The sequence below is a fragment of the Corvus hawaiiensis genome, chromosome Z (assembly GCF_020740725.1).
Source record: "Corvus hawaiiensis isolate bCorHaw1 chromosome Z, bCorHaw1.pri.cur, whole genome shotgun sequence".
NCBI lineage: Eukaryota > Metazoa > Chordata > Aves > Passeriformes > Corvidae > Corvus > Corvus hawaiiensis.
The window spans coordinates 6,728,238-6,754,546 of NC_063255.1; the positions used below are offsets into that span (position 1 = coordinate 6,728,238).

Sequence of the window (26,309 nt, forward strand, 5' to 3'; positions counted from 1 at the left end):
CAAGTTTCATGGGTGCTTCTGCACAATCGTAAGTGAAATCTCAGTCAGTTTTGTGTTCTCCATACTTCGCTAGTCTATTTGAGGATTTAAAATCAGAATCATACAAACATCAGTATAGCCTAAACCACAGTGCTGTTTTTTTAAGCAACACATTTAAAGATAAGAAACACAAACTAGGACTGTAGCTTGAAGTGATAGTAATGGAAATCATGAAAATATGGGAAATAAAAGCCCAAGATTTCACTGAACCAACTTAAGAAAGGGTAAACTACCCCACTTATTATAGAGAAAGTATCTTTCACTCAAAGGAAATCAGTAACAACAACTGAATCTGAATTCCCTGAGGTGTTACCAGAAACTCATCAGCACTGATTCAGCACATGAAATCGTAAAGCGGCAACAAATTAAACAGGTGATTATCAAGCAGTCTGAGCATCAGAGCAACTGTATGAGTTAATAGTTCCACTTGTGATTACCCCACTGTGCTATGACTTCTCTGAAAGGACTTTCAACCTTAGCTGAAATAACTTAACAGGACATAGTAATAATTCTATCCCAGAATTTGTCTGATTATTACAATTTCATAACCCAATGTAATTTTCTTTACTTTGCTACACCATGTAAGTTTTACTTTAAAGGAAAAAAAGTGGGGAAAAGATTTCCATACCTCTTGCAGCTCTAGAAGGTTCTCCAGTTTAATGGCATTTCCACACATTAAGAGATTACAAAAGGACTCTTATGTAAAATCAATGCATGATCAGATGTCTTAAAAGTTTAACCACCATCACTGAAGCACAACTGCAATACGCTCATTTTACAGCCAAAAGAATAGTATTCTGAAAGACCTTTACAAGACAAATGCCTAAGAAAAAAGAGAATAAAAAACCATTTTCTATAACACACAGATAACTTACTAAATTTTAATATAATATTCAAAGATTAGGCAAACATTTGTGATCACTAAAGATATCACACTAATTTTACTTCTTACCATGAGAACTTGTATGACAGTAGCAGCCTCAAATACAGGACAGCAACCGGGAAAGCAGTCTCACTTCTTTAAACAGGTGTGCAAGTGCTTTTCAAATCATTGTGAAACCACAATAATACATAAAAGCCCAGAAATAAAAACTAGTTTCCAGGACACACTGGTGTAACTGTAGTTGGGGGAGTCTGCATGTGAAACGAGTCATGACCTTGTGACTTACTAATGGACTGTTTATGGAAATACTTTTCTCAACAAGTTAATCTTTTACTAGGTACTGGAGTGACCTGACTGTGAACTAGACGCTGAAGACTGATGTCACCCATTGAATGAATTGCTACATTAAAATGTCAGGCAACCTGGGACAAGCAAAGGGTGACAGAGCCCCAAGTTCATGCAGATACCAGAAAGAAAACATGCCTTTGAAATGCTGGAACAATGCTGACTGCAGCCAGGACTAGTGAAGAACACACTGTCACATGATCCTGTCCTGGAAAACCAACAGGCATTTGCACAGTGAGCCTCAGCAACACTCAGGTAACATAAACTGTATCACTCTGAATACTCTCAACAGGGAAGGTCACCTCTTTCAGAAGACATACTTCCCATCTACTTGCTTAGTATGTCTGGATTAAGCATTAAACAAGCTGCTGTATGAATATGGAATAGCAGAGTTCTCAATTCTTGCTTCTTGGCTGCCCACTCACAACTACTGAAGAACTAATGCAGTTACACAGAAAGGGTTAAGCATTTTAATCCTATAATTATAGATTATTTTAGCAAGTGCAAATAAGTATACAGTAGCCCAACAAATCCTTATCAAAAGTCACCACGGTAAGAACCAGCTACACTAACCACTTCCCTTGTGAGAGCCAGCTTCATCCCCTCCCAGTTATAAAAACATGGCATTTATTTGAACATGGAAAGGGAGTAACAGTGCTAGACCCATATTGTCTCATTTCCTATTTCCTTTTAAGTATTAAAATGCAAAATCTCTTTTCACAATGAGATTCAGAAATGCAATGAAGCATACATTGGGCTTTCAGGAGATAAAGTGAAATGTTGGTTCCCTAAAATGAACTTAAGGGGGGAAAAAGAGCAAGTTCTACAGAGCTTTTTTCTTCCCCTAAAGTGATTATAAAGAAACATGAGGAAAGATTAGATAGACTGACAGTTAAGAAAAATGCCCAAACTTTGCCCAATAATAACTACATTGAAAACTTTGACTGCATTTCAGCTTATGCACTAATTATTTGTGGTTTCAAGCAAAAAACAGTAGTTTAAAAAATGTCAATAGGGCAAAATCCATACACCTATTCTATACCTCCACCAAATCAGAAATTTATTTGTCATCATGTCTGGTGCACAAATATTTTGAGATCTGGAGGCAATGGTGTCTTCTCAACCGGAGATAACTGACAATACTTAATGAAAAAAAGAGCCTGTCATTCCTAAGGTATCGGCTCCCATAACACAAGCTATGTTCTCCCCACAGAGGGAAGACAGAACACAGCTGGTCCTAACTAGTATAACCAGTTGAGCTCTTTCGTACAGATGACATGTCACATCTCTGAAAATGCTGCTATAGTATAAATCAGTCCTCCACCATCTGGTTTTGGCTTTGTTCCAATCCAGTTTGCCTATTTACTAGTTGTGCAAATCAGATCTTTAGCACTTTTGGCTCTGTGATCAAAGAAACTTAATGTACCTTTTATACCAATGTTAACCAGAGAAGGTAAATTTGTTCAGTAGTCTTTCCCCTTACAAACATTAATGGAACAAATCGGAATTATTTCCCAATAAGCTGGATGAAACAAACTGAGTACTTTTTCAAAGTCTTACAGCTCCTTAAGTATAGCTACTCATACCTAAAGGTCCTAGGTACATTAAAGATACAGTTACATTCTTACTTTTGACCACTTTCAGCACTATATCCATTGAATCTGGGTTTTAGTCATGACAAACCCATGAGTTTTAGATATTTAACCAGCATGCACCAAAACGCTATCAGCGTAGCCTAGACAAAAGCAACCTAAGCATGCTAATTGAAACACACATTTCTCTGTAGAGATTCTGCTACAGTCAGGAAGTATTGCAGTTTGTAGCACATACTACATTACCAGACCTTGCACCCTTCTTTTTTCCCCCCAAGTTCTACAGCGGTACGTAGTGCCTGAAGCATCAGAGGCAGTCCAGCTCGCTAACTTTACAAGTCTTAAAAAAAGTTTTATGCAGCTGAATGCCACAAGATGCAGAAAACTTACCTAGTCACTGTGAGTACAACAGGTTTTATGGTAGTTTCATCCTGCTTCCAGCTGCTACACAGAGCTGGTGAGCAGATAAAGCTCAGAACGCTGACAGAGTCACATGTAACTCCAAGGCAGGCATAGTGGTAATTTGGGTCCTGATTTCCCTCTGAAGTGGGATTGATGTTTTGAACAAAACTCAGACTACTTAGTCACCTACTTAGTGACAAATGCCTTGCTTTATTTCAGGCTAAGGTACCAATACCACAAATATGATAAACAGGAAATGAACACTTGCTCACAAAGAATACCAATAAAGCCCGTAAGGCTCCACCACTGCATAAGGTTTTTGCTAGATGCTCACTCACAAGATTAAAACCTGAGTTTTTGTCTAAGTCCTAGCTATTTATGGTTATTTAGGCCTCAACTACTTATGCACGTGCAAACTCGTTAAATACAGTTGAAATACTAATGCATACAGCTACACTTACTTCCTGGGAAGAAATACTTTCAAAGAATTATTTGTCAAATAAGAAAAAGTAAAAGACCTATTTTGATGAAGATCCTATGGAACTCTGTCTACATGATAGAAACTGGCAGATTTCTTTCTAGTTCCCCTTGCTGGTTCCTCAACAGTCTACCCTGTAGGCTGAAAGGAAGCCAAAAATCTAAAAGTTCTGGCTGTGCTCTCCCCTGCAGTCTTGATTCCCAGGATCTACAAGTGGTTTGCCCTCGTACTGGACCTATATTCTCATTTGCAGTCAATTTTAAAATAAAGGAATGCAATTCATACATAGCTGATTTGAAAATGTCAAAGCAATTCTCCTTCTCCACTTGGTTTTGCTGGGCATCCTCACTAGCAGCAGCAGAACTGTAAAACGCTGCCACAAACATGCAACTCAGAGCAGGTCAGAACAAGCAGACAGTAGAGCATACTAATTTACTGCTGAGACACCAAGGGGAATTAAATACTTCAGCACATTTACCAGGACAAGATGGTTTACCATTGTACCTGAACATGCTGGAACTTAACCACATGCTTGAAAGACAAATCTGACAATACAGTAGCAGTGTTCCGCTTACCATATGTGCACTTAAGTTTTTAGAAAGAGCTAATCTATACTTCAAAATTTTCAATATAAATAACAATTTCAAGATCAAGTATAATTGTACTTCAAATGAGTTTAGAAAGACGAAGAGTAAGCAGTTTCATTAGTTTACTATCATGAATTAAAGCTTGGTTAAAGACACTATTTTTCCAAGATATGCCAGAGTTTTCACAAATGTTTGTGATGTTATTAGTAAACTGTATCCCAAAGAGCAACAGCCAAAGAAAGTTACTGTCACTGTTTTATTTGGAACAGACAGTAAACATTTGAATGAGATGTCATCAAGACCTTTTTCATGGACATGTCATTGGGCAATGTTCAGATCAAACATTTCCAACTTTTTTTTTTTCTTCTTCAGAAAGGGAAGTCCATCTTCTACTGTAGAAAAGAAAAAGAATTCGTAGGGGAGTCTAGGAGTCTGCAAACCCTGACTTCTCTCCTTTTGTGGAATAAAAAAACGCCTCAGACTGAGAAATTATTTTTGGCTAAAATAATGAGCATCCCAGGTACAGGGAACACTTCACATTTTTTTGTATTACTACTCTGGTGCTTTCTAAGCCTTTTCCTATATTTTCCATTTCAAAGAGAGTCAACTTGTACCCATCAGGCTTTGAAGTATCTCAACAAGGAAAATGCTTTCTTTTTCAGAATTGAGTCCTTTGCTACCAGCAATATACCAGAAATGAGTGACAACAGTAACCGTTTTGAACAGGGGATCCTGGCGTGCAGCATAAGCCAAATGCAATGGTCAGGCATGAATCACCCAAGTCAAACGCTTCGCCATTCCATATCTTTCCTCACTCAGCTTGCTGAGTGTATCAGTGTATGTTGGTTTACAATACTGAACACATCCTTACATGAAAGCACCTTACAACTTTGAAAAGATGGAAGACATCTTAGTTTAATAAAAAAATATTTATTATTTTACTATGTGCCCCCTTACCACAAAAAAGGGGCATTCAGTATCAGTCTGCATGTTCACAGTGAACATCAGTCTTACTTCACAGTGCGAGAAACCAAGCAGATCAAACTTTTCTGTATTGGTTTGGCAAAGGCATTTCTAAAATGACAACCCTGAGGCCACCTGCATTGCTCTCTGCCAGAGCTCTGCATGGCTTAAGGTGTCTCATTTCATGCTTTCTTGTCCATAAGGCTGGGGGGACGTGGAGTGGGAGCTTCTTCTCCCTCTTCTTGTAATGCTGGCTTAAAGCAAATACAGAATTATCTGCATGTCCTTAAGATCTCTTTTCCATGTACCCCTGCTCTTCCTCCCAAGAGCCTCTGGGAAGGGTAAGAAACATGCAGTTGCAACTCAGAGCAAATTCTTCTCCAGGGAACAAGCTCTAGCTCTTGGTTAATTTTAGGAAGATGTTTGAGGAAGTGTGTAAACAAGGCTGTGTGGAGCAGAATGTACCAGGTCACCAATTCTAGCCCTAACCTTGGAGGTTCAAAGAGAAAGCAAGTTATCCCTGGTTACTATGACCCTGCCAGAAACCAGGAGCCACCCCTGCCAGACAGATAGTGAAGAGCTTGGCTGCATTTACTGGGCATTATAGAAATAGTTTCCACACCATGGAAAACCTAATAGAAACCCCAAAGCCCTGGCACTTTCTACAGGCCAGGGCATTCGATTTGCATGCAGAGATCAGGAGATCTACTGTAATAAGCTGTTCATTACAGATCAATGCAGAATTTACAGTTAAAAACCCCAACAACTTAACGTGTATTCTATCTTTACAGAAGAAGTCGTTTTCTGGACCTATATGCAGGCATTACTGAATTAACTTTTAAAAAATAAACTTATGCATATTAGTATAGTTTTAAGAAAAATTCCATCCAGCTCCACACAATTGAAAAAACAGCTCTCCACACTTCCATTTCAAGTATGAACCGTGAAAGAACTTTACACAACTACAGAAGCTACCCCCTATGTTTTATTTATATGAATAATCTAACAAAATTAATATGCAATACAGATCCTTAACATGGAAGATCCTTTCCAAGTTTTTAAGAATACATTAACACTGTCTCAGCAAGCTTCCATGCTAATCAAGCTGCAATATTTTCTTACATTAAGCAAAGAAAACTATAGTCGTAGCCCAGACTTCTGTAGAGGCATTTAGTTTAGTGAAATAACAAACATTTTAGATTTTTTAAATGGAAAGATTTAAGACACTATTTATAGATCTAGCGGTAAAGTTAAAATGTGCAACCAGAGGAAAAAATTGAAAGGACTATTAGTATGAGACCTGGCAACTTCACAGTCTAAAACCATGAAAAGTAAAAAATAAAAAAAAAAAGTAGAATACTGAGAAACTGTCACTGACTACACAAGAATTTTCAAACTATATATTCAGTAACCAGAAATTAAAAGTACTATCATAATTCAAAGCAATTAGAATATTGTCTTAGCCATGGCAGCAAACAAATACTAACCTGCTAGAGCATATTAATATGACAAGCTCAGTAAACTGTACGTGAACTGCAAACTAGATGTCACTGCACATTTCACCACACCTTTGACAGATATTTACATTTTTGTATACGTCTCCAAATGCAGAACACTTAAATGTTATCTGAGGGCAAAATATTATCCACTGAGCTTAGAAGCCTCCCTTTTAAAGAATACTAAGAATTACTAAAATAATATTGTGCAGACATTTTATTTGCAGTAGAATGGGAGGTAACAAAAACAATTTGTATAAAAAACCCCAAAACTTTTCTCAATTTTTTTGTTATCACAAATTAGAGTTCGGGTTTTTTTCCCCTTCAGCATTTTAAATATTTACACCAAGATCTTTCAGCATCTGAAAAGAACAGTCCTGGAGATAGGAACATGATGGTTATACAGGACAGCAAAAATCATCAGGATGTAAGAGGGTATTTCAGAGAAATAACTACTGAAATGAAACACATACATGCACACATTCGAGGGTGAACTACCAGCTCCCAAAAGTACCTGAGCATCACTGCTGACAGCTGAGTAAGAACTCATTTCAGTTTGCTCAAAAACAAAATGACTGGAGGCTGAAGAAGAGGATGGAAAAGAGCTCAGAAAACAAGATGTCAGATGTGGTCAGATGTCAGTGAGATCAAGCAGATGCAACTCACTTCCCAGCACTCTACTTCCACCTTCCACAGTGACCCTGCGTAAGTTACAAGGAGCTGCAGTAGCAAGAGCAGAGTGAAACCTATCTGAAGTTGTCCAGCATAATAGTCATATTAGCAGTCATTTCACTACCAATTAGAATACTAGGACAAGAGAGATGAGAACAAACAGTATCATGGTATTTATTTCCATGAATTATTTGAATAGTTTACACTTTCGGAACACAAATGAAATATATGGAGACAGTGTGAAAGAAAGGTAGACTGACCTGAATTCCATTTTAATCTCAGAAACAGGAATACTCCATGACATTCTGAGTTTAAAGAAAAAAAACCTACTTTTTGCAAACACCTTCAAATCCTTAATCATCACATGCTGAACGCTATCAAAACAATAGGACATTTTTGAGCCAGAAAGAGAGGGAGTGATGCCTCTATCAGCTTTTATTAAGACAATTTGAAAACTATTTCAACAGTTTCCAGACAGACGGTAAATAATTCCCAATTTCAAATTATTCTTAAGCAGCAAGTAGATAGAGCTGCTGCTTTTTCTGGACATTTTTAGCCAAGATCCAACAACACCGATCTTCTAAAAGCACAGCAACAAACAACCCCAACAAAATAAAGCAAACACAACCCCCAAAATCTAACTGAAAGAAAAAACCCAAAACCTACAAGACAAGAAACAGACCAAAAGAAAACCCCAAACAAACAACAACAAAAAACCACAAAGAAACCCAAAAACAAACAAACAAACAAAAAACCAAGAAGTGAACCAAAACACACCAAAACTCCCTCAAAACTCCAAAGATACAGTGAAAAAATAACCAAGACACTTCAACACCGACCAGAATTCTCCAGTTCTACAGTGTTGTGAGACTGGAAAGCGGAAGCAACCCTGCAGGCAATACACTCAGCTGCCGGGTAAAGATGAGAAGGGAGGGTAGTAACAGAAAGCAACTCTCCACTTAACCACGTTCTCCTAGTCACACAGAGACAAGTAATGAAGCCCTTTTAAAGGTTTTTTGTCCACTCTGCTTAAAGCGAAAGAATGAACCGTCATTTTAGAGCTTTAAGTGAGCGCACAGCAGATAAAAAGTATATTAAGATGACCCTCAGGTGTCTGCAGAGAATACTCTGAGAACACTCAGATTAGCCTTAGAAACTCAGAACTCAAACCAGATCCATCCTCTTATCAGCACTTCTGCTGAAAACTAGCTTTACAAGTTTGTTTAAAGAATAGCTACATGGCAACGTATAATTTGTATTTTAAACAAGCTTAAGCCAAGTTTCACCAATACTGGAAGCTGGTGAAAGCCAACAGAAGCATTCTCACAGTCACTCCACCCCCAGATGCTTGTTTCTACTCCTGCCTCATGCTCCCCCACAGCAGCATAAATCTCTGCACGGCTGCACCATTACTTTTAAAAGGTCTTGTGAAGTTCAAATCCATCATACAGAAGGAAAAACTGGTCTTCAAATCTTGTGCTCTACCTGTTCGACCTTTGGGTAAGGTACGACAGCAGATGTCTTCACACAGGTATTGCACTGAGCAGTACTTAGACTCCACTGAGTGACAGCAGAGACTGAACCTTTAGTATCACTAAATCCAATGAGACAGAAAGCTCCAGATTAGTTAGTTACAATCTATTTACTTTGCACAGGAACAAAGAAACTGCCATACCAGATCAGACCATTTAAGCAGAACCCTACCATTTGCAATAACTAAGAGTGATAAAAATCAGACATGGTAGAGGGTGACCCTCTTCCAAAAGTACTCCCAAGCCACAGAGCACAGAAGAGGTAGAAAGGCAATCTCCTCTCACCGCAGCATCCGCTCAAACTGGAAGTAGAAAATTTGGTGGCTTATTTACACAGATGGTTAAAAACATCAAGCATTAGGGACTTGGATAAAATACAGAATTATATTTTACCTTAGCTGAGAATAGCCAAGATCAATAATAAGCTATATTTTTTTACCTTAGCTACCTTTTGACATGAACAGAGAAAGTTAGCATTTCAGTGACAGAAAAATCCTTGGCCATGCTGTGCTGTCACTGTAGGTGCTCTCCCTCTGTTCCCACTCCAGCTCCCAGTGCTCTGCTAAAAGCATTCATGTCTTCCTTTGAAAGTCATCAAAGGTGCTACAAATTGATAAACAGAGCTGAAACTGATGAGCTTTTAGTAGTACACTTGTACATATAGACAAAACTTCTATTTTACAGTGTGACTTTGCTGTCTCTAGCATGTGTCAAACAACAACTGCAGAAAAATACAGTATAAACACCTACAAGGGTTGCCTTGCAGCTGAACTATCTAGCACATGCCTTTTCAAACACCTAATTTTCATGGAAGTCACACAGTATGTGGTTACTGCACACAGAAGAGATGAACTGCACCATTTATTTCTTTATAGAAACATGATTACAGCAATGTAAACTAATCCTGTACTTGGGGAAGTAATAAGGCATCTACACCAATTTCAGCCACTAACATCACTTAAAAGTCTGGATGCTTTAAAAGCATATCGTTAACCTCACGGAGAAGGAGGTGCACTTTGCCTCCATGGATTTCCATCAGGCTACAAGAAATCACACTACAGTTATCACTGAACTCACAATTTGGATCTTGTTATAAACAAAACCAATATACTGACAGTAAACAATATACATGAGATAAGAGATCTGAAGTGCTTTATTATGCTGAAGCTGCAATTCCTAGTAAAACAGCTCCCTTCTTCTCTTACAGTGATATAAGATAGCTTACACCCTTCACTGCTTTTAGTGAAAATATTCACTCTACTGCCTGACAAGCAGAATGCTTGAGAGCTTAAAGAAAAAAAAAGGTAATATTTACATCTGTAATTTAACATCAGTCAGTTTCCCTTCTCATCTTCATTTTGCGGTTCATGAAGGTCTTCCAGCATAAACAGAAACAGAGACTATTTAAAAGGAAGTAACTGTAATACCACAGAGACTGATAGGGGGACTTTGGAGCAAGCACAGTATCTTCTAACTAACAGTAGATCCTTACAAGAAAGTATAACTACCTGTATCTACAAACAGAATATAAAACCTCCCCATAATGCATTATTGAAATTATGGCTTTCAGTTTGCCTGTTAATAAATATCTGGACAACAGCTGCCCAGACAAATTTAATGTGTATTACTGTTACTCACATACTAATCAGCCTCTCTCCAGCTAAAAAAAGTCAGTATTAAAATGAGGGCAGATAGATGGTTTAAATTCTTTAAACAGCCTGATAAAGTAGTACTTGGTCTACTATCTGTTTACTGGTAACACAGCACACAGAATTACTGAGATACTCTACATGAGCAATTATAGGGTATTTCTGAAGGACAATCATTATTAAAGTTGTCATGTATTTCAACTGCACTTAAATTCAAAGTAGACTATCTCACTAAAATACTGAAGAGAAAAGCATTTGGCATTTAGTATTTTCTGAGGTTTGATAACATTCCTAGTCAAATATCAGAGAGCAACTACAAGTGTTTTAAATTGTATACACACTCAATACACTGATTTACCCAAATGTGGCTACTTAAAATTAAGCAGAACTGTCCATGTGGAAAGGAAAAAAATTCCACAGCTGCTCTGTCATTGCTGCTGTGGACCAACTACCAAGGATGGATGCAGCATTTCAGCACTGATGCAATATACATTGACCTTCCTGCATCTCTAATGTCAAGCCTAACTCCCACTTCCTATCACCATGAGAATCAACTGTTTTAAACATATTCTGATCCAGATTATTTATTTTCCTTGAAAGCCATGAAACTGGATACAACTGCATTACAATATACAGTACATTATAATTTCATGACTTGATAAAAACAAAGATGGTGCTAAGAGTTTATTAAAAGACAAAGCACTCACTGAAATTCGTACATCATTCCCTTTACCCTAAACATTTATGATTTCCTGCTAGTCCTTCTCTAAGTACAGAGCCATTTATTATCTGCACAACCACACCATAACAAGTATTTTTATACTGCCCTAGGAACAGGCCAAATCCATCTGAATTCCTGAGAATACATATAAACAGGACACTGGTCTAGAAAACAATTCTTATTATGGTACTCCCATGATAAGTCAACATTTAAAAAATATTCTTGAGGTTTGACTGACATAAGTCACAACTGAACAGAACACACAAGTCCTAAGTCCAAACAGGAATTACATGTTTTATGAGGTTTAAATGATTAGCCAAACTGTAAGGCATCATTAAAATAGGTCCCTGGATGTTAACATCAACATTAAGTTCTTAAACTACAGAGTCCACATCAGATAAAGCCTTACAAAAGATCCAGAAGTAATTGTCATCTTCATATCAAAATTACACGGTCATACTGCAGTGCCTACACACATATACACACACACACCAGTAAGACCCAGCGAGTACATGTTAAAGCTGAAATGTGTTCTGAAGTACTTAAACTGCTTCACCACAGACACGAGTTCGCTTTCATCCTGAATACTAGCACACATGTTAAACTGGCGAAATACGGGCAGTTCACAAGAAAATGGACTTATCAATTAATACATATGGAAGGCAAATATGGGCTGCCTAACTAAGCTACGACAAAATTACTTTCTCCTAGAATAACAGAGAGGACATTTATGCTTCAAAGCCTTTCCTCCTCTTACTAAAACAAATCAGTTCAGCATTATCGCGAAGCTGCACATTAGAATCTGACTTCGGAGAAGTCGGGGGGGGAGGGCGGGGGAGGCAGTAGGAGGAAAAAAAAAAAAAAAAAGAAGGTAGACTACTCAGTTTTGCAGCAAAGTGCTCGGGCAGCGCCTGGGGAGCACCCAAGGCAGGCGCTCAGCCGCCGCTCGAACCCCGGCGCAGCCCGGCCCCAGCCCCGCGGGCAGCACCGCGCTCGCTCGCCCCGAGCCCCAATGGCTGCTGACACATCCGGCCCCGCCACCGCCCCGAGCTCACACTTCAAAGCCTTTCGGGACTCCGGCAGAAGTCAAACACAACGCACCCCCGCAGCCAGACAGGCCGTCCCCCGCCGCTCCGCGCCCGCAGATCGGCTCCCGCGCAGCCCCGCACTGCTGACAGCTGCAGCCGACGGGGCAGCCCGGCCCCGCCGTGCCCCTCCCTCAGCCCCGTACCAGGTACCCCGGGGGAAGGCGGGCGGCGGGCGAGCTCTGCCCGCCGCGCCCAGCACTGCGCTCCACGGCAGCTCCCGCCGCCCCCGCGTCCGCTACCGGCCCGCGGCCAGGCGGAACGCGGCGCCGGAGCCCGCCCCGAGCCCCGTCCGCGGGAACAGCCCCGACGCCGCCGCTGTCATCCAGCGCCGGCCGGGACCGACCCTTGCCCACCCGTCTAGCCCCCGGCGCCCCTCACCTCACGGCGGGGGACGGCTCCATCCTCCGCTCGGCGGCGGGGTCCGTCCCCACCGTGCTTCCCGCCGGCAGCGACTCCAGGAGCTCGGCGCAGCGGCTGGGGGAGGCAGCCGGGCTGGCGGGGCTGGAGCGCGGCGGCCCGGGCAGGTAGTGGAGCAGCAGCGTCTCGGGGGGCTCCGGCGAGGAGGAGGAGGAAGAGGAGGAGGCGGCCGGGGCGGCGGCGAGGAAGAGGGGCGCCTCCGGCAGCCGGTCCAGCTCCACGCTCCGCACTTTACGCAGCTGCTTCCGTCTCCAGTCAGAGCGCTGTTCCCGGCAGCCGCCGCCGCCCGCCTCCCGCAGGAGCCCCCCGCCGCTCCCGGCGACGCTCCCCGCCACCGCGCCGCCCTTCACGCTCCCGCAGGCGGCGGCGGCGGCCGCCTCCACGCCGCTGCCCGAGGATAATCCCGATGACGAGGCGCGATCCCCCGCCGCCGCCGCCATTTTCTCTGTCGGGTCACATCGGACTCCCGAGCACCGGGGGCCGCCGGCGGACGGCGCGCTGCGCAAACAGCGCCGCCTGCGCAAACGGCGTAGGGCGGGGGCGGGCGGCGGGCGCGGATTGGCGGCGGCGGGCGCTGGGGGCGGGGCCGCGCCCGTAGGTGCCGCGAGGCCGCGCCCTGCCCGCCCCCGCGCAGGTGTCGGGCCGGGGAGGGAGCCGGGTTGGAGTCGCGGTCGCCGCCACCGCCACCGCGCCACAGAGCCGGAGCAGGGGCCGGACGGAGTTCGTCCGGGTGGCCGAGCCGACCCGAGCCCGGAACCGGTGGAGGCGCCGAGCGGGGAGCGCGGCCCCGCCTCTACGCGGCCCTCCCCACGTGCGGGAGAACGGCGGAGGCTCCGGCGGCCCCGGGGCGGGGTATAGCCGGCCGGGCGTGCGGGCTGGGCTCCCCCGTACGAGGTGGGGGGAAGGCTTTCCCGGAGCTCGGAGCGCTCCCAGCTCGCACCCCCGTAACCTGAGCCTCTTCCCCCAGCATTTCCCGGGAAGCCGGCGAGCGGCCGGGAGGAGCGGAGCGCCCGCGGTGCCTCGCTGCGCTGCAGCCGCGGAATCGCCTCTCCAATGTGCCCCAGCTCACCTGGTCGTCCCTGTCTGGAGTTAGTAGGAAATTAAATGCACATCCTCGCTCGTAGCCTTCTCGCGTCCTTCCCCCGGCTGCCCTCAGTTGGCCGGCGCCGCCCCCGTCCTCAGGTACTTCTCCATGTCTGCAAACGACGGGGAAGCGTTAATGTCTCGTCGGAGCACACCCGTCTCCATGTGTGCGCAGGAATGCACATGTAGATGAGATTATACCCTGCCACGCACACCTACCGCTGCGGCTGTTTCCTGAGAGACTGGGAGAGAGAAGAAAGGCAGGAGACATCACATGACCAGAACCTCGGGGAGGTTCAAGTAAATTTACTCCTGGTTTAGATTTTCACTCGATCGCATTGGGGTAGTTTTGCTTTTTGATCTGAGATGAGAAAAGGAAAACTGCATATTGCTATGCACACAAGGTTGTTTTCAGGGTGGTGTGATTTTTAGATACAGTAAAAGTCACACAGTTCAAAGTAGTTAAGCTGAATATTTCAGGCTTGTTTCTCTGAATTTGGTAGGTATCCAAGTGTAACATTAACTAAGCGTCTCAACAATGAGTATTAGTATGGTCAATTTCCTGGGATCAGTGATCTGATCTGAAGCACTAGTTGAGTGAGAAGTACCTTCTAACAGAAGAAGATTCTTTCTTGCCTTGCATACGTGATCAGATGCTGACCTAAATGTAGGGTCTTTGCTGGAGGATGTCATGACCAGATTGGAAGAGGTCTTTCTAGACGAAAGCCTGAGGGCACCCTTTGTGCTCTATATACTTGCAGAATAATATCAGTAGATAAGGCCTCGAGGTCACACTGAGTGGATTACTTAGGTGATCTGTCAAGATGCCACCCTACAGCCACCCTTGTGCAGGTTTTTTAGTGAAAGATGCTGTGAGAAAGTCAGTTGCATTTATTGTCGTCTTTCAACTAAGGTTTCTTTGGGATAAGCAGATCATGTAAATATTCTCTTGTAATGTACAACTGAGAGATGTAAATCAGTTCTGAGTTTCATAAAGGTAGCGTTTGACACTCAAAGACTGCTATAAATTACAGACTGTTTCTGGAAGATTCCTAAACCAAGACACACTGACAAAGTGGGAATGTTATTCATGGAAAAAAAGATAACAAAGTATCCACTTTGTAGAAGCAGCATGAAATTAGTTGCATGCAAATCAGTGCCCTTGTGTCTTTTCAAATATTCCTCTCTGCCATACAATGACATTAATAGACCGAGGAAAGAGAACAAGAAAACCACACAAAACCTCATGCTTTTAAAGACATCTAAACAGAATAAGAAAACAGCTTTAGGTGTTTTATAAATGCTCATCATGTGGAATAGGAATACCCCTTTGAATAGCAATTGGTTGGAATAGAATACAGAGAAGAAAAAGCAAATCTTCAATAAAAGTAAATCTAGGAGGTAAGGGTACATACAATATGTATGACAGTTCTAGGGAAAAACTTTCCCAAGTGCCAAGACTCCAACAAGGGAGAAGGAAACAGGAAATTCAAGGCAAGATGTAGGAGTAACAGTGGGGTACTGAGGAATGTGCATGTGCACAGAGGAGAAATGTTTTCTGGAAAGCAACAGGGCAAAACATAAAATACAGGGACAGTGCAAAACATAAAATACAGGCACCGGTGTAAGAAATACGTAAAAGCAGACCAGTGCTATCACCACCCCTGTTAAGGCATTACTTTGCCTTTTGAGTAAGGCCAGCACTGTCAAGGTTTTGAGTTACTTTTGGATAAGATGCAAAGTGGAAAACCCTTATGATTCTGTAATTAAAAAATGCATGGTGGGCCTGATAAGGGTTGTTTATCTCCTTATTACTGGCTGAATTTCAATTCTAATAAATTGCATTCTGCCTATAATCCTTATATTCACCTTATTTTTTCAAATGTGTGTTTCTCCACAGTGCCTTGACCAGAGAAGGAAGCACAGTGACTAACAAGACCCACCTTCCAGTCCTCACTCCAGAACATTAGGTTGTACGTTGCTGGCATGCAACATAGATTTGTGCACAATATAGAGGCGCTACCACTTTGAAATCAGAAACTGAACATGCTTATTGACATCTGTGTTTTCTTCTCATTTGCTCTTAGAAATTTTTTTGCACTTAAACAAATGAGTTGACCTGATTGAAAAACAAAGTACAAAACTACCAAGAGCTCAGAAAGATACTCAGTTACCTCTTGCATAGATTATTTCTCAGTCTGTCTAAAACACAACTCTAGAAGGTAACATGAGACTTCTAGCAGTTTTCAGTCACAAGTAGCGGCACCCAGGGTTTGTTATGAAACAGAGGCCTTTGGCCTCAAATTAGCATCATGCAATATTTGGAACATCTACTGTCGTACACAAAGAAACTTCTGTTTGGGAACACACTAAGATTTTGCAAGCCAAGGAGTTTCCTTGTTGCACAAAACTTGTAACAGTGTAATGAATAATCAACAATTTTCAACATGCTAGAGATAGGAATCTGCCATGCCCCTGAATACATAACCTAGGCATCATCATGCACAAACAGAATAAATATGAGAGATAACACAGTCCACAGTTTCTGGTCTTGACTAAACATGCAAAAAATGCTTTAACACTGTATACAAACTGGATTCTCTCTGTCTTCTTAGTCTGTGTAGAAAGTCTTATCCTCACCTTGATCTTCTATTCATTCGTTCCGTTGTGAGAAAGGGAAAACAAACCTGCTCCTAAGCCAAAATCCTTTCCTGTTTACTCCTCCATGTAATGGAGAAGTCAAACAACTAAATGAGGACCAGTCTGAGGACCTTTTCATGCTTGTTTCCTAGGTCCTACTGAAAATCTGCTGGCATTTCTGTTTTCTGTAGAAATGCTTTGCCATCTTGCTGATGCACTATTCTTACTTTATAGCATAACAGGTGTACCTTTCAGAAGAAATTTCCTTCCGAAAAGCAGGATCCCCTATCACTTGTCAGGGGAGAGAAAGGTAAAACTGGAATCTGTTACAGGGAATTCTAGCAGTTTTGCTGACACACTAGGAATGTCTCATCTACTGTTATTTATGTATTTCTTTTCTTAATGTTTTACTTTTGCTTTTCTTCATTATTTCAATTGAAAACATGTTAAAAGATTATTTTTTTCCCTCACATTTCAGTCCACATGGAACTGAACTTCTGTTAAAAATGTTTTTTGGATCTACAAAAGTGAAGGTGATGTCTTGACCTAGGTGTCAGACGCATAATAAAAGAGCTGTACTTAAACCTGCTTGTTCTGCCAAAGCATGTAACAACAGTTCCCTGATTCTTTTTAAGGACTAATGATACTGATGCTACTTACAACACTCCTGCACTGTCTAATCACATTCCTTACACTTAACTTTTTTTTTTGCTCTAGCATTTACTCATGAACTAGTGAACCTTTTAGTCTATCCACCATATGATCCAAAGCAAAAAGGTGATCTGTTTCCAAAGAGTTTGCAATTTAAGTATGAAAGACAGGCAACAGAGCAATTAGCAAGCTAGAGTGCAGTTCTTGTACTGTATAAGAAGATCTGGTGCCTTGATTTTTTTATCACTAGTTTGTACATCTAGCATTAACTACTGAAATCAGTTCAATTTTTGTCCTCAGTCTTTAGAATATTGATACCTTGATATCTAACTTGAATATTCTTCTTGGCTGTATTACAGAGGATTTTTCTGGCTTTGAATAAGTCACGATCCTTTCATGGTTCAATTTTTCCCAACTGTAACTGTGTAACAAATTTATTTACCTACCTAAGGCATGACCCAAGGCTGAGGGATATGATATTATTGAGTTTCCAGGTGCACCCTTGCTCAAAAGGAATATATTAATGAAGTGAGCAAAACCTGTTAAACCTTTTCTCATACATCACTTACGAAGATCTACCAAAATTATTGCAGCCAACAGCTCTTTTATTTTGTATTCTTCCAGACTAATAAATTGAAAACATAGTTCTCACCTGGATCAGCAGTTGCATCTATTTTAAGCACCACTATCTGTTCTCTCTCTGGGGGAAAACAACTCTACCACTTAAGACTCAGAAAAACAATGATAGCTCAGTTTTCCTTTCCCCTGCTGCTACCACTGTCTGTTACATCTCTTTCAGCCTAGGTGTTTGTTATTCCTTCTGTTCTATGAGTCAAAGACACAAACAGAAGCTCATATTTTAATAAATTGTGGGTGCTTTTTTCCACTGGAAGCTACAGATTTCCAAATTACAGAGAAACAGATGAAAGAATTTCACTTTTATTTTTGTCTTAACAGGATGGAAGAAGGACCACTTCCTCACTCCCACTGAAGAGGACCCTGCAGTTATTCTTTTCCTCTGCCTGCTGCTCACCACCCTTGCTCTCCCGGCAGCAGAATCACACAGTGCCAGCTGCAGTTCCTAGAGGACAGTAACCTGAAAACAGCATAAACATTCAACCACCAGCAAACATTAAAACCATTGTTGGTATGTCTCAGCATGGCTGTGGGCTGTAAAACAACAGTCTTGTGTGATTGATGTATCCAGCACATACCACACAATCCTTTTGAGCATCCTGTAAAAAAAGAGCAGACAAGAGTGACACAATTTTATAGAGACCTCTGGATAAGTGCCTCCCTGAACAATTGCCAGACGGACAAGGAACTGTCAGAAACACCCTCCACAGAGTACCCTCCTTGCTTTCTCCAGAGGCAGTGCATATCTGAATAATCATTTCTGGGTGCAGTAACAGCATCCAGCCTGACACATTCTCTCCCTCCTTTTAATTTCTCTTCATCCCACCCTGGCCCTCTAGTCATAATGTCTGTATGCTTCCATTCATGATGGCTAGCAGTAATGGCAGTGCTGCTCCTCTTCCTAAATCCAGCAGGTAGACCTGCGAAGGACCTCACTGTTGTCAGAGGGAATAAAACTCAGCAGCAACATCCGTGCCTAGTTTATCATGTGACCCCTTTATGCCAAGTCTGTCAATTTTCTGGCACCATAGCTGAAGTGAATCAAGCAGCTATTAGCTGTAACAATGGCAAGGAATCCGCAGATCTTAAAAATAGTTCTGGGATCCTTGATGTCCAAAGAGTCAGATCTTTATCATCTCCACCTCTTTAGAAAAGGCTACATGGTTTTTCCTTAGGCTCTTAAATCTCTGTTATTCCCTCCAGTAATATAGTTGGCACAACACTACTTTATTGCTTGTGTGCCAGTCACAGTCCCTGAGAATGGTGTTTTCAAAGCCATTTAATCATAGTGTTCAAAGCTATCATTTAAACATCTTAAAAAACAGATGATATGGACATCAGTAGTAGGAATTTGCCTATCTAGTGGCAAAATATTTTGAACACCATGTTGCTTCAACGTCCAGACGTAAGTACGAGTCCAGGAGTTATAAAAAAGATTCCCATGTGGTTTTTGGAAAAAGAAAATTGCACTGGAGAGTTCTGAGGAAAGTAACATTTCACTTCTAGTATTTGATTGGTGTTAAAATCAATTGTCTTATCTTTATAATTCATGAAAAGCTGGCTCCAAAAGAAATACAAAGAAATAAAATATATTTTTGAAAAACGAATTTCTGACCTTTGTTGAGTTCTACTTTACTGATAAGATATTTAAAAAATATTCTATCTGTTCCACAGTACAAACCTACCTGTTGGATTTGATTGGTGTCCTTGAGGTTTATCTTTCATAGAGCTTTAGCTGTTCTACATCATAACTTCCTTTTCCTCACCCAATTAATCATATCAGTAAATCATTAATAGAAAAATCCTCTATTTTCTGCACGCTTACCATCCTTTTATTAGGTACTGGAATCACAGAAAACTGCTGTTGTACTAGTTTGCAAAGTTAATTTGCATGTAATATAAATACATGCAAATACTATAAATATATGTGTCATATATATATATGTTGCTTCTTTAACAGATTTGGTTTCAATTTTGTGGTTTTGCAATTTTCATTTTGATCATTTCATCTCACTTATGTAACCTAAAAGTATTATCAGGGTACAAAGCTGAGCTGACTTCAAATGTTCTACATGTTTGCACTATGAAAGGCTTTGAGAAGCAAAGAATGACCTTGACAGAATATGTTGTGTGGATTTGGGAGAGGACATCAGAATAATGGTTGCCAAGGTAGGATACACAATTTATTTTGACTGATTGCCTATCTTCCTTGTTCTTTGTGGTTTAAGCCAAAACTTTTCAGATTTTGAACAAAGGTTTGCAAGTCTCCAGAGCATAACTGACCACTTACAGTTGAAGGTATTATCCATACAAAACACTTCCAGTTAGCTGTGTAACTGCTTTTCAAGGACAGTGCCTTAATCAGGTTTTCTGAGCATGACACTAACAGTGCGAGTCAGATCAGTTAAAAAGCAAATGTCAAAATTTTCTCTTGAACTTCATTAACAACAGAACAGTACTGAGCTGCTGCTCGTAGTTTCATTCCTCTAGACACAAGATTTGGAGGTGATTTTATTTACAAATATTCACCCCAGTTTCATTATACTGACTTCTTTAGGTGGTTTCTAACATCTTAATTACAAGCCGCATGAACTGTCTGCTTTATGTTGAAGAGAACAGTCTCCCTTTTAATTTCTATCCAAGATAAGAATGTGTATTAACACATTTACTTATTAGTCATGGAAGTCTTGAGATTATAACTATTTGTTTGCTCGGTTTAACCAGAACAAAGGATCCTTCACAGGGTGGTACATACCTTTAAGTCTACAGTAAGAACTACTGCAGCCACTTTCTAATAACTTCTTTCACATCTAGTGAAATATATTCATGTATATATGAAGTATGGAGAGATACCAAATGCAAAAATAAAACATAGGCTGATGTTATTAAATAAAGAGAATAATACTCTCTCTTGCCTTTAAGTTCCTAACCCCAGAACTTTCTGAGTTTTTCTCAAATTTCTTTGTATATTCTAACTCCCCACGTTCACTATGAATTGTGACAATATATATTCCTTCTTTTTCAGAGAGAACTCAGAGGTATTAGGACTTAGTTCAGTAGAAGCACTTGCACATTATTTCAGCAACATTTTATTTTAAATATGAGGAAAGCCTAGCTTTCCATGTCAGTTAATCTACAGGTTTAAATTCATTAAACCTTAAGAAAAGGTACTCTTCATACATTAAAGCACCCTTCTAGTTCAGGTCAGTTCTTTATTTTCTTATCCTGCCAATTGAATTTTAATAGAGTAGATTGCCATTTGCATCTTTAAGCAGTACATAGAAATCTTTTTTCCCCTGGAGTAGAGTTCCTGTCTTTTCCACATTTCCAAAAATCCCCCTAGATTGTTAAAACTCAGATTTGATTTGTGGGAATCTTCAGTCTCAACACAATGGTCTGATAAGATATATACTTCTGTGAGACATTATGCCTGTCCACCAGAAGCTTCTCTTTCAGATTTTGAAGGATTTGGAGTAGTATATACACTACTCCCTGAGTGTCTAGGTATCAAAGAACAACACAGCTCATCTTTTTACCATATTAAGTAATCCAGTGTTTGAAGGAAGCTGAAGAGCCTCTGAAAAGTATCACTGGAGAAAGTTATGAAAGAAGAATATGGTCAATTGGAAAAGCCTGCAGAAAGTTGAAAAATATCCTATTTTTTACATGCAGAATTTCCCCCAATGTGAATGGTGTAAAGCAACTTATTTATATCTCAAATAAAACAGGACTATTTCTCTAACTCATCTGAACACATATGTTAATCAGTCAATAAATACAAAATTCTTTGTATGTAATCTTTTTTTTCTTAATATTGTCTTTGATTATTTGTCATTCTAAAACCATCACTAATGACAGCATATTAAAGAGGTATGTATCATAAATTCCTGACTCCTCCGTTCTTCCATCTTTTTTGAAAGTATTGAAAGTAGAGAATTTAAATTCCAGTGCATTTTGGTGATGTTAAAGCCAAAGTCATAAAATATATAAAAGTCATATATAGAGAAAATGTTTCTATTTCCCCTGCTCTCAACACAGCACGAGATAAAATGTAACTTTTTGGAATAATAATGATTCATATCTAAGACTAGCTTTATAAACCTGTCAAACAATTTGTTTAGAACCACAACCATGGAGTATTTGGTGCAGATGCATGTTACAGAACCATGTGAGGGTGTTTGTTTTGGTACATGGAAAGGCATTCCAACCATCTTATTTTAGTAATTGTACCACACCAAAGACAACAAAGATGTCCTGAGATGGAAGTGTATGATGCTTTCAAAGCATGTTCATTGTGAATATTCAGAAGGTCAGAGGTCTGAATTCCTCTGATGTCTTGCATTCTAGTCTTGTTGCAGAAGATGGGAAAGCATGAATGAAAATGTTGCTAGTAAGCCTAAGCTTATCATACGATCTTCTGAGTATTTTGGCATTCATTGGTCTAGAAGAGGATATACAGAGGCTCAAGAATTAGAGAGGCAAAATCTGTCCACTTCTCCTTTGCAATCGCAGCTAAGCTTTTGCAGAGCACCAGTCATGGTCCAGATGGTTTAATTCCAGGGATGGGGGAAGGATGCTGCTGCCATTCCTGCTCACTGCATCCCTGGTCCCCAGGCCCAATGAAGGCAACATCTGTGTAGAGTCCTCTCTTTCCTGAGGCCCAAAGTTAATGGTTCTGGATGTTGTCCCTATGAGAAGTTCAGTTTCAGAAGAACCTCTTAAAAAATGAAAAGTACTTCTGATAAATCAAAATTCTGTGTATCATTGTCTCTGAAATGTGTGTGGTATATTGTATTAGTAGTGATATGAAGTTTTCCTTAAACAAAGCATTAATTGTGAGGTGAAATGTTTAGGTTGCTCTACGCTTTTAAATATAATTCTCCGAATATCCATGATTTATTTGTATAACAACTCCTAAGGCACAGACAAGTGAAACAACTTACTATCATTCAGAAAAATCATAGCCTAATGTAGAAATGAAATCAAATGAGGCCATCTGCTCTGGACACTAGGCATAGGCCTATCTCCTTGTGAAATGGTAAAAGGGCTTCCATGTCATATCTTAGCCTTTCTCTTTGCCCAAGCAAGTAATTTTTTGAAAAGAGAGATCTCATGTTCAGTGTTTCTTAGTCTAAATGTCATTGACTGCAGTTAAGATACTTTGCTGCAAACACATGTACATACCCCACAAATTAATAGAAAGTAATCTAGGATTGAATAAATTCATCTAGGTCATTGCATTCCATGGTACTTATTCTGCCTTCTATCTAGATACTGCAAAAAACCCCACATGAATATTTTTAAGCTCTAATAGTTTTTTGGCAATATGAGTCAGACATAGGGAGTTGTGGTGGCATTATAGTGAATAACACAGCTCCTCTGCACTTAAAGAACTCACACAAAAGCTACAACTCCTATCACAAGACACCTTGGGCAATGAGCACTGCTCAATTTTAACTAGTTTTAGATACCAGAAACTATGACAAGGGGGTAGGAAGTCTGCAGAATGAAGAGGCTGCACTGGTCACACCCTCCTCTTTGCCTGCACTGGGCTCAGCAAAAAGCAAACTGGGCTGGCCAAGAATAAGTTGATTCAGCATGCTTTGCTGAAAAGGCTCTTAAGCTGTTCCAGGCAAAGCTGTGAGGAAGGATGACAGCGACACCACCATCAATCTAAGTCTCCTCCCTCCACCCACTGCCAGGTTTCGAACTGCTGCCAAAATGAATCATCTTTACTTAAAAATACACTAGGAAGTTCACGTCTGGCACAGGTTGTTCCTTAGTTCCTTCTAATTGTCTTCCATGCCTGCACAATCTACTAAAAGTTTCAAATAGGGTTTATATTGCAGCACATAATAATGCGTGGTTTAACTTCAGGTAAAAAGGCTGGTCCTTTTTTGCTGTTATTTGCTACTCTCATTTGTACAGCATCATCTGAAGCTAAAACAAGAAGAGATGAAAGCTAATAAGAACTGATTGAGACTGAAGTGCTTGCTTCAGAAAATTTTGCTCTACACTGCTTGACCTACAAATACATTCCCTTTCTCCTGTACTTATTGCTTCAGGCTTTTTCTTTGGTCTTGTTTGTACCACAGAAGCTGCAATGATTTAACTGAATCAGTTTCTTAAGGAACATATTTAAATCAGAGTAGTCTGCTTGTATGAAGATTTGAAGCCCCATTGAGTAATTTCCAGAGATAAGATCTTTTATTTAGTATTATCAAATCTTTCAATTAGTTTTTTTCATCAATAGATCCCAAAGCACTTTATAAAGTAGGTTACTGTCATTTGCTCTGTTTTGCAGATGAAGAAAAGATGACATTGTTTGCTTACTGTGTGCAAGTAGAAAGCTGGGAATAAAAACCTGTGTCTGGCCAGTTCAGTGTTTCAGCCACAAAACTACATGGGGTTTCCAAGTTTTCTTGACATGAATGTGCTTTGAGGATCTAATTTCTGCTAACCTTGTAATGATATACTAGTGGTTTCATAGTAATCACATTGGACTTAAAAAATACCTCCAACAAAATAATAGGTTTTATTGGGCATGCTGTAAAGTGATGGGGTTTTGTTTTCAAAATAGTCTATCAGCTCATCTTTTAGGGTTTGCCATGTAAAACATACTGGAAGCACCTGTAAAATATCTAGGGCCTCTCTCCTTCCATCAAAGTCAGGCCATGGAAGTTCATTCCAAAGTTATATTCAGATACAAGTAAACCATCTAAGAGTCAAAATATAGTGCTATAGCAGGATATAAATCAGCTGAAGTGTGAACATACAACTGCTTTAACAAGGAGCAAGAAGGAATAAACACGTCTTTATTGAAACACCACCTAGTTTTCCATCTAGCCTTCAGAATGTGGAGATAAGCAGAGCCTACATTCTCAATAAGGCTGTCCTAACACTGGCTAAGAGGTACTGGTCTGCTGGTGGATATTTTTCCATTAAATGTTCTTCCTCTATCCCTGGACCTGAGGGATGTAGTCATGCCTCCATCTTTGGAGATTTCCAAGGCTGAGTTAAATAGCCCCAAAACTGACCTGATTTAGTGCAGGCAAAAGGCTTGGCTTGAGCAGGTGGTTGAACTGCATATTCTCAGGAGAGCCCTTCCAAACAACACTTCAATAGTCCTGATGTGAATGCAATGGATCTTTCATTCAAATTGGCCTGTAGTACCTGAAAAAAACCCCAACCCACCATCCTGAGAATAGACAAGGTCTTGCAGAATTACTGGGTTGGGAAAGTTCTTCATCTCAAAAAAATGGAAACACTCGATTTTCTATGGTACACTGTCTGTTACGGTAGAAGAGCGATTAATTGGGTTTTTATATTAGCCAGGTCTTGTGTGCAGAAGCATTTTATTAATTGGTCACCGTCATTAACCCAGTTTTACAGATGAATAAGAAACTGAGTTCCTGTTACAAATGATACTTAGCCTTTTTTTAGTCTTCTTTCACTTTGCAATAAAAGAGAAAATTGCAGATCAGCATGGATATTGTAATCCGTAACCGTTTTCTTTTCTAACCTTTTTGGGCAGTACTTCTAAAGGCTCCTAACTTGCGAGAAGGATGTGATCATGGGAAAGGTACCACAATTTCATTTTATAATCAATGCCTAATTAAAACTAAGAAGACAGTTACCCCTTTTGTTCAGGGAAAAAGAAAAGCAAGAGAAGTACAAACATCCCTGTTCTATGCTATGTAGGGAATAGCTAATCTGAAGCCACCATTTTCATATATTAGTATTACTCCTAATTAGAACGAGATAGAAGAAGCTAAGGGAACCATTTGCTGCCTTAAAATGTAATCACATCTCAAACAGTGTTTGGCATATAGTTATTGAGATAAATTATATTTAGGAAAAGAAGCCCTTTACGGATTCTGATAAAGTCTGAATATCCTGTTCTGCTGTTTTCTATTTTTTCTGTGCATTTTAAGCTATTTATTTCATATTATAGTATATAAATTGATCAGACTGTAGCTAGATCTGAAATGAAATGTCTTATCAGGCAAAAGATCTGCACTGATTTCGGCTGAATTTTTTTTCCTCAGACTTTTTACTCTTGGTGTTAGTTCAAAAGAAGGCCAGATTTTTAAATGTAGAAATTCTTTTGTCAATGGATTTTTCTGCTCATGTTTGTTACTAGTCACATTTCCTCCTACAGACAAGGGAATTCTTAACTTCCTTTAAATCAGTGTGAGTTTTTACTCTGACCACAGTGGTAAATTTTGGGTAGAAGTATTATATTTTTAAAACAATGAAGTGCTTAGGTTTAAGGCCTTTCTTTGGGGACATCTTAAATATATTGTGTTTCAAACATCTCTATATATTGCTGTATAACACTGAATAACCTTTTACACTGCTCAGTTTTCCCAGAACAGTTGATGATGAAGAGTTGCTGAAGTAATACTAAAGCAGAATTAGGGTGGATATTTATC

The 26,309-nt window shown here is 40.3% G+C and overlaps 1 protein-coding gene and 1 long non-coding RNA gene across 3 annotated transcripts in view; one reads left to right on the forward strand and one right to left on the reverse strand.

Moving 5' to 3' along the window:
• Positions 1-14,013, reverse strand: part of MAP3K1 (mitogen-activated protein kinase kinase kinase 1) — a 57,800-nt gene extending 43,787 nt beyond the window's left edge. Inside the window, exon 1 of one of the 2 annotated variants that reach the window (XM_048291119.1) lies at positions 13,934-14,013. Coding sequence is in view for 1 of the 2 variants with exons in the window: in XM_048291117.1 (XP_048147074.1) it covers positions 12,826-13,304 (479 nt within the window). In the remaining variant the exon portion in view is untranslated. Of the gene's footprint in view, positions 1-12,825; positions 13,330-13,933 lie in introns of those variants that run through there. The other variant, XM_048291117.1, reaches the window with a different exon arrangement.
• On the forward strand, positions 12,403-19,481 carry LOC125319679. The gene is made up of 4 exons (XR_007200857.1): positions 12,403-12,593; positions 13,832-14,247; positions 15,848-16,897; positions 18,196-19,481. It is a non-coding gene; the product is annotated as an uncharacterized LOC125319679 (long non-coding RNA).
• Positions 19,482-26,309: the final 6,828 nt, after the last annotated feature.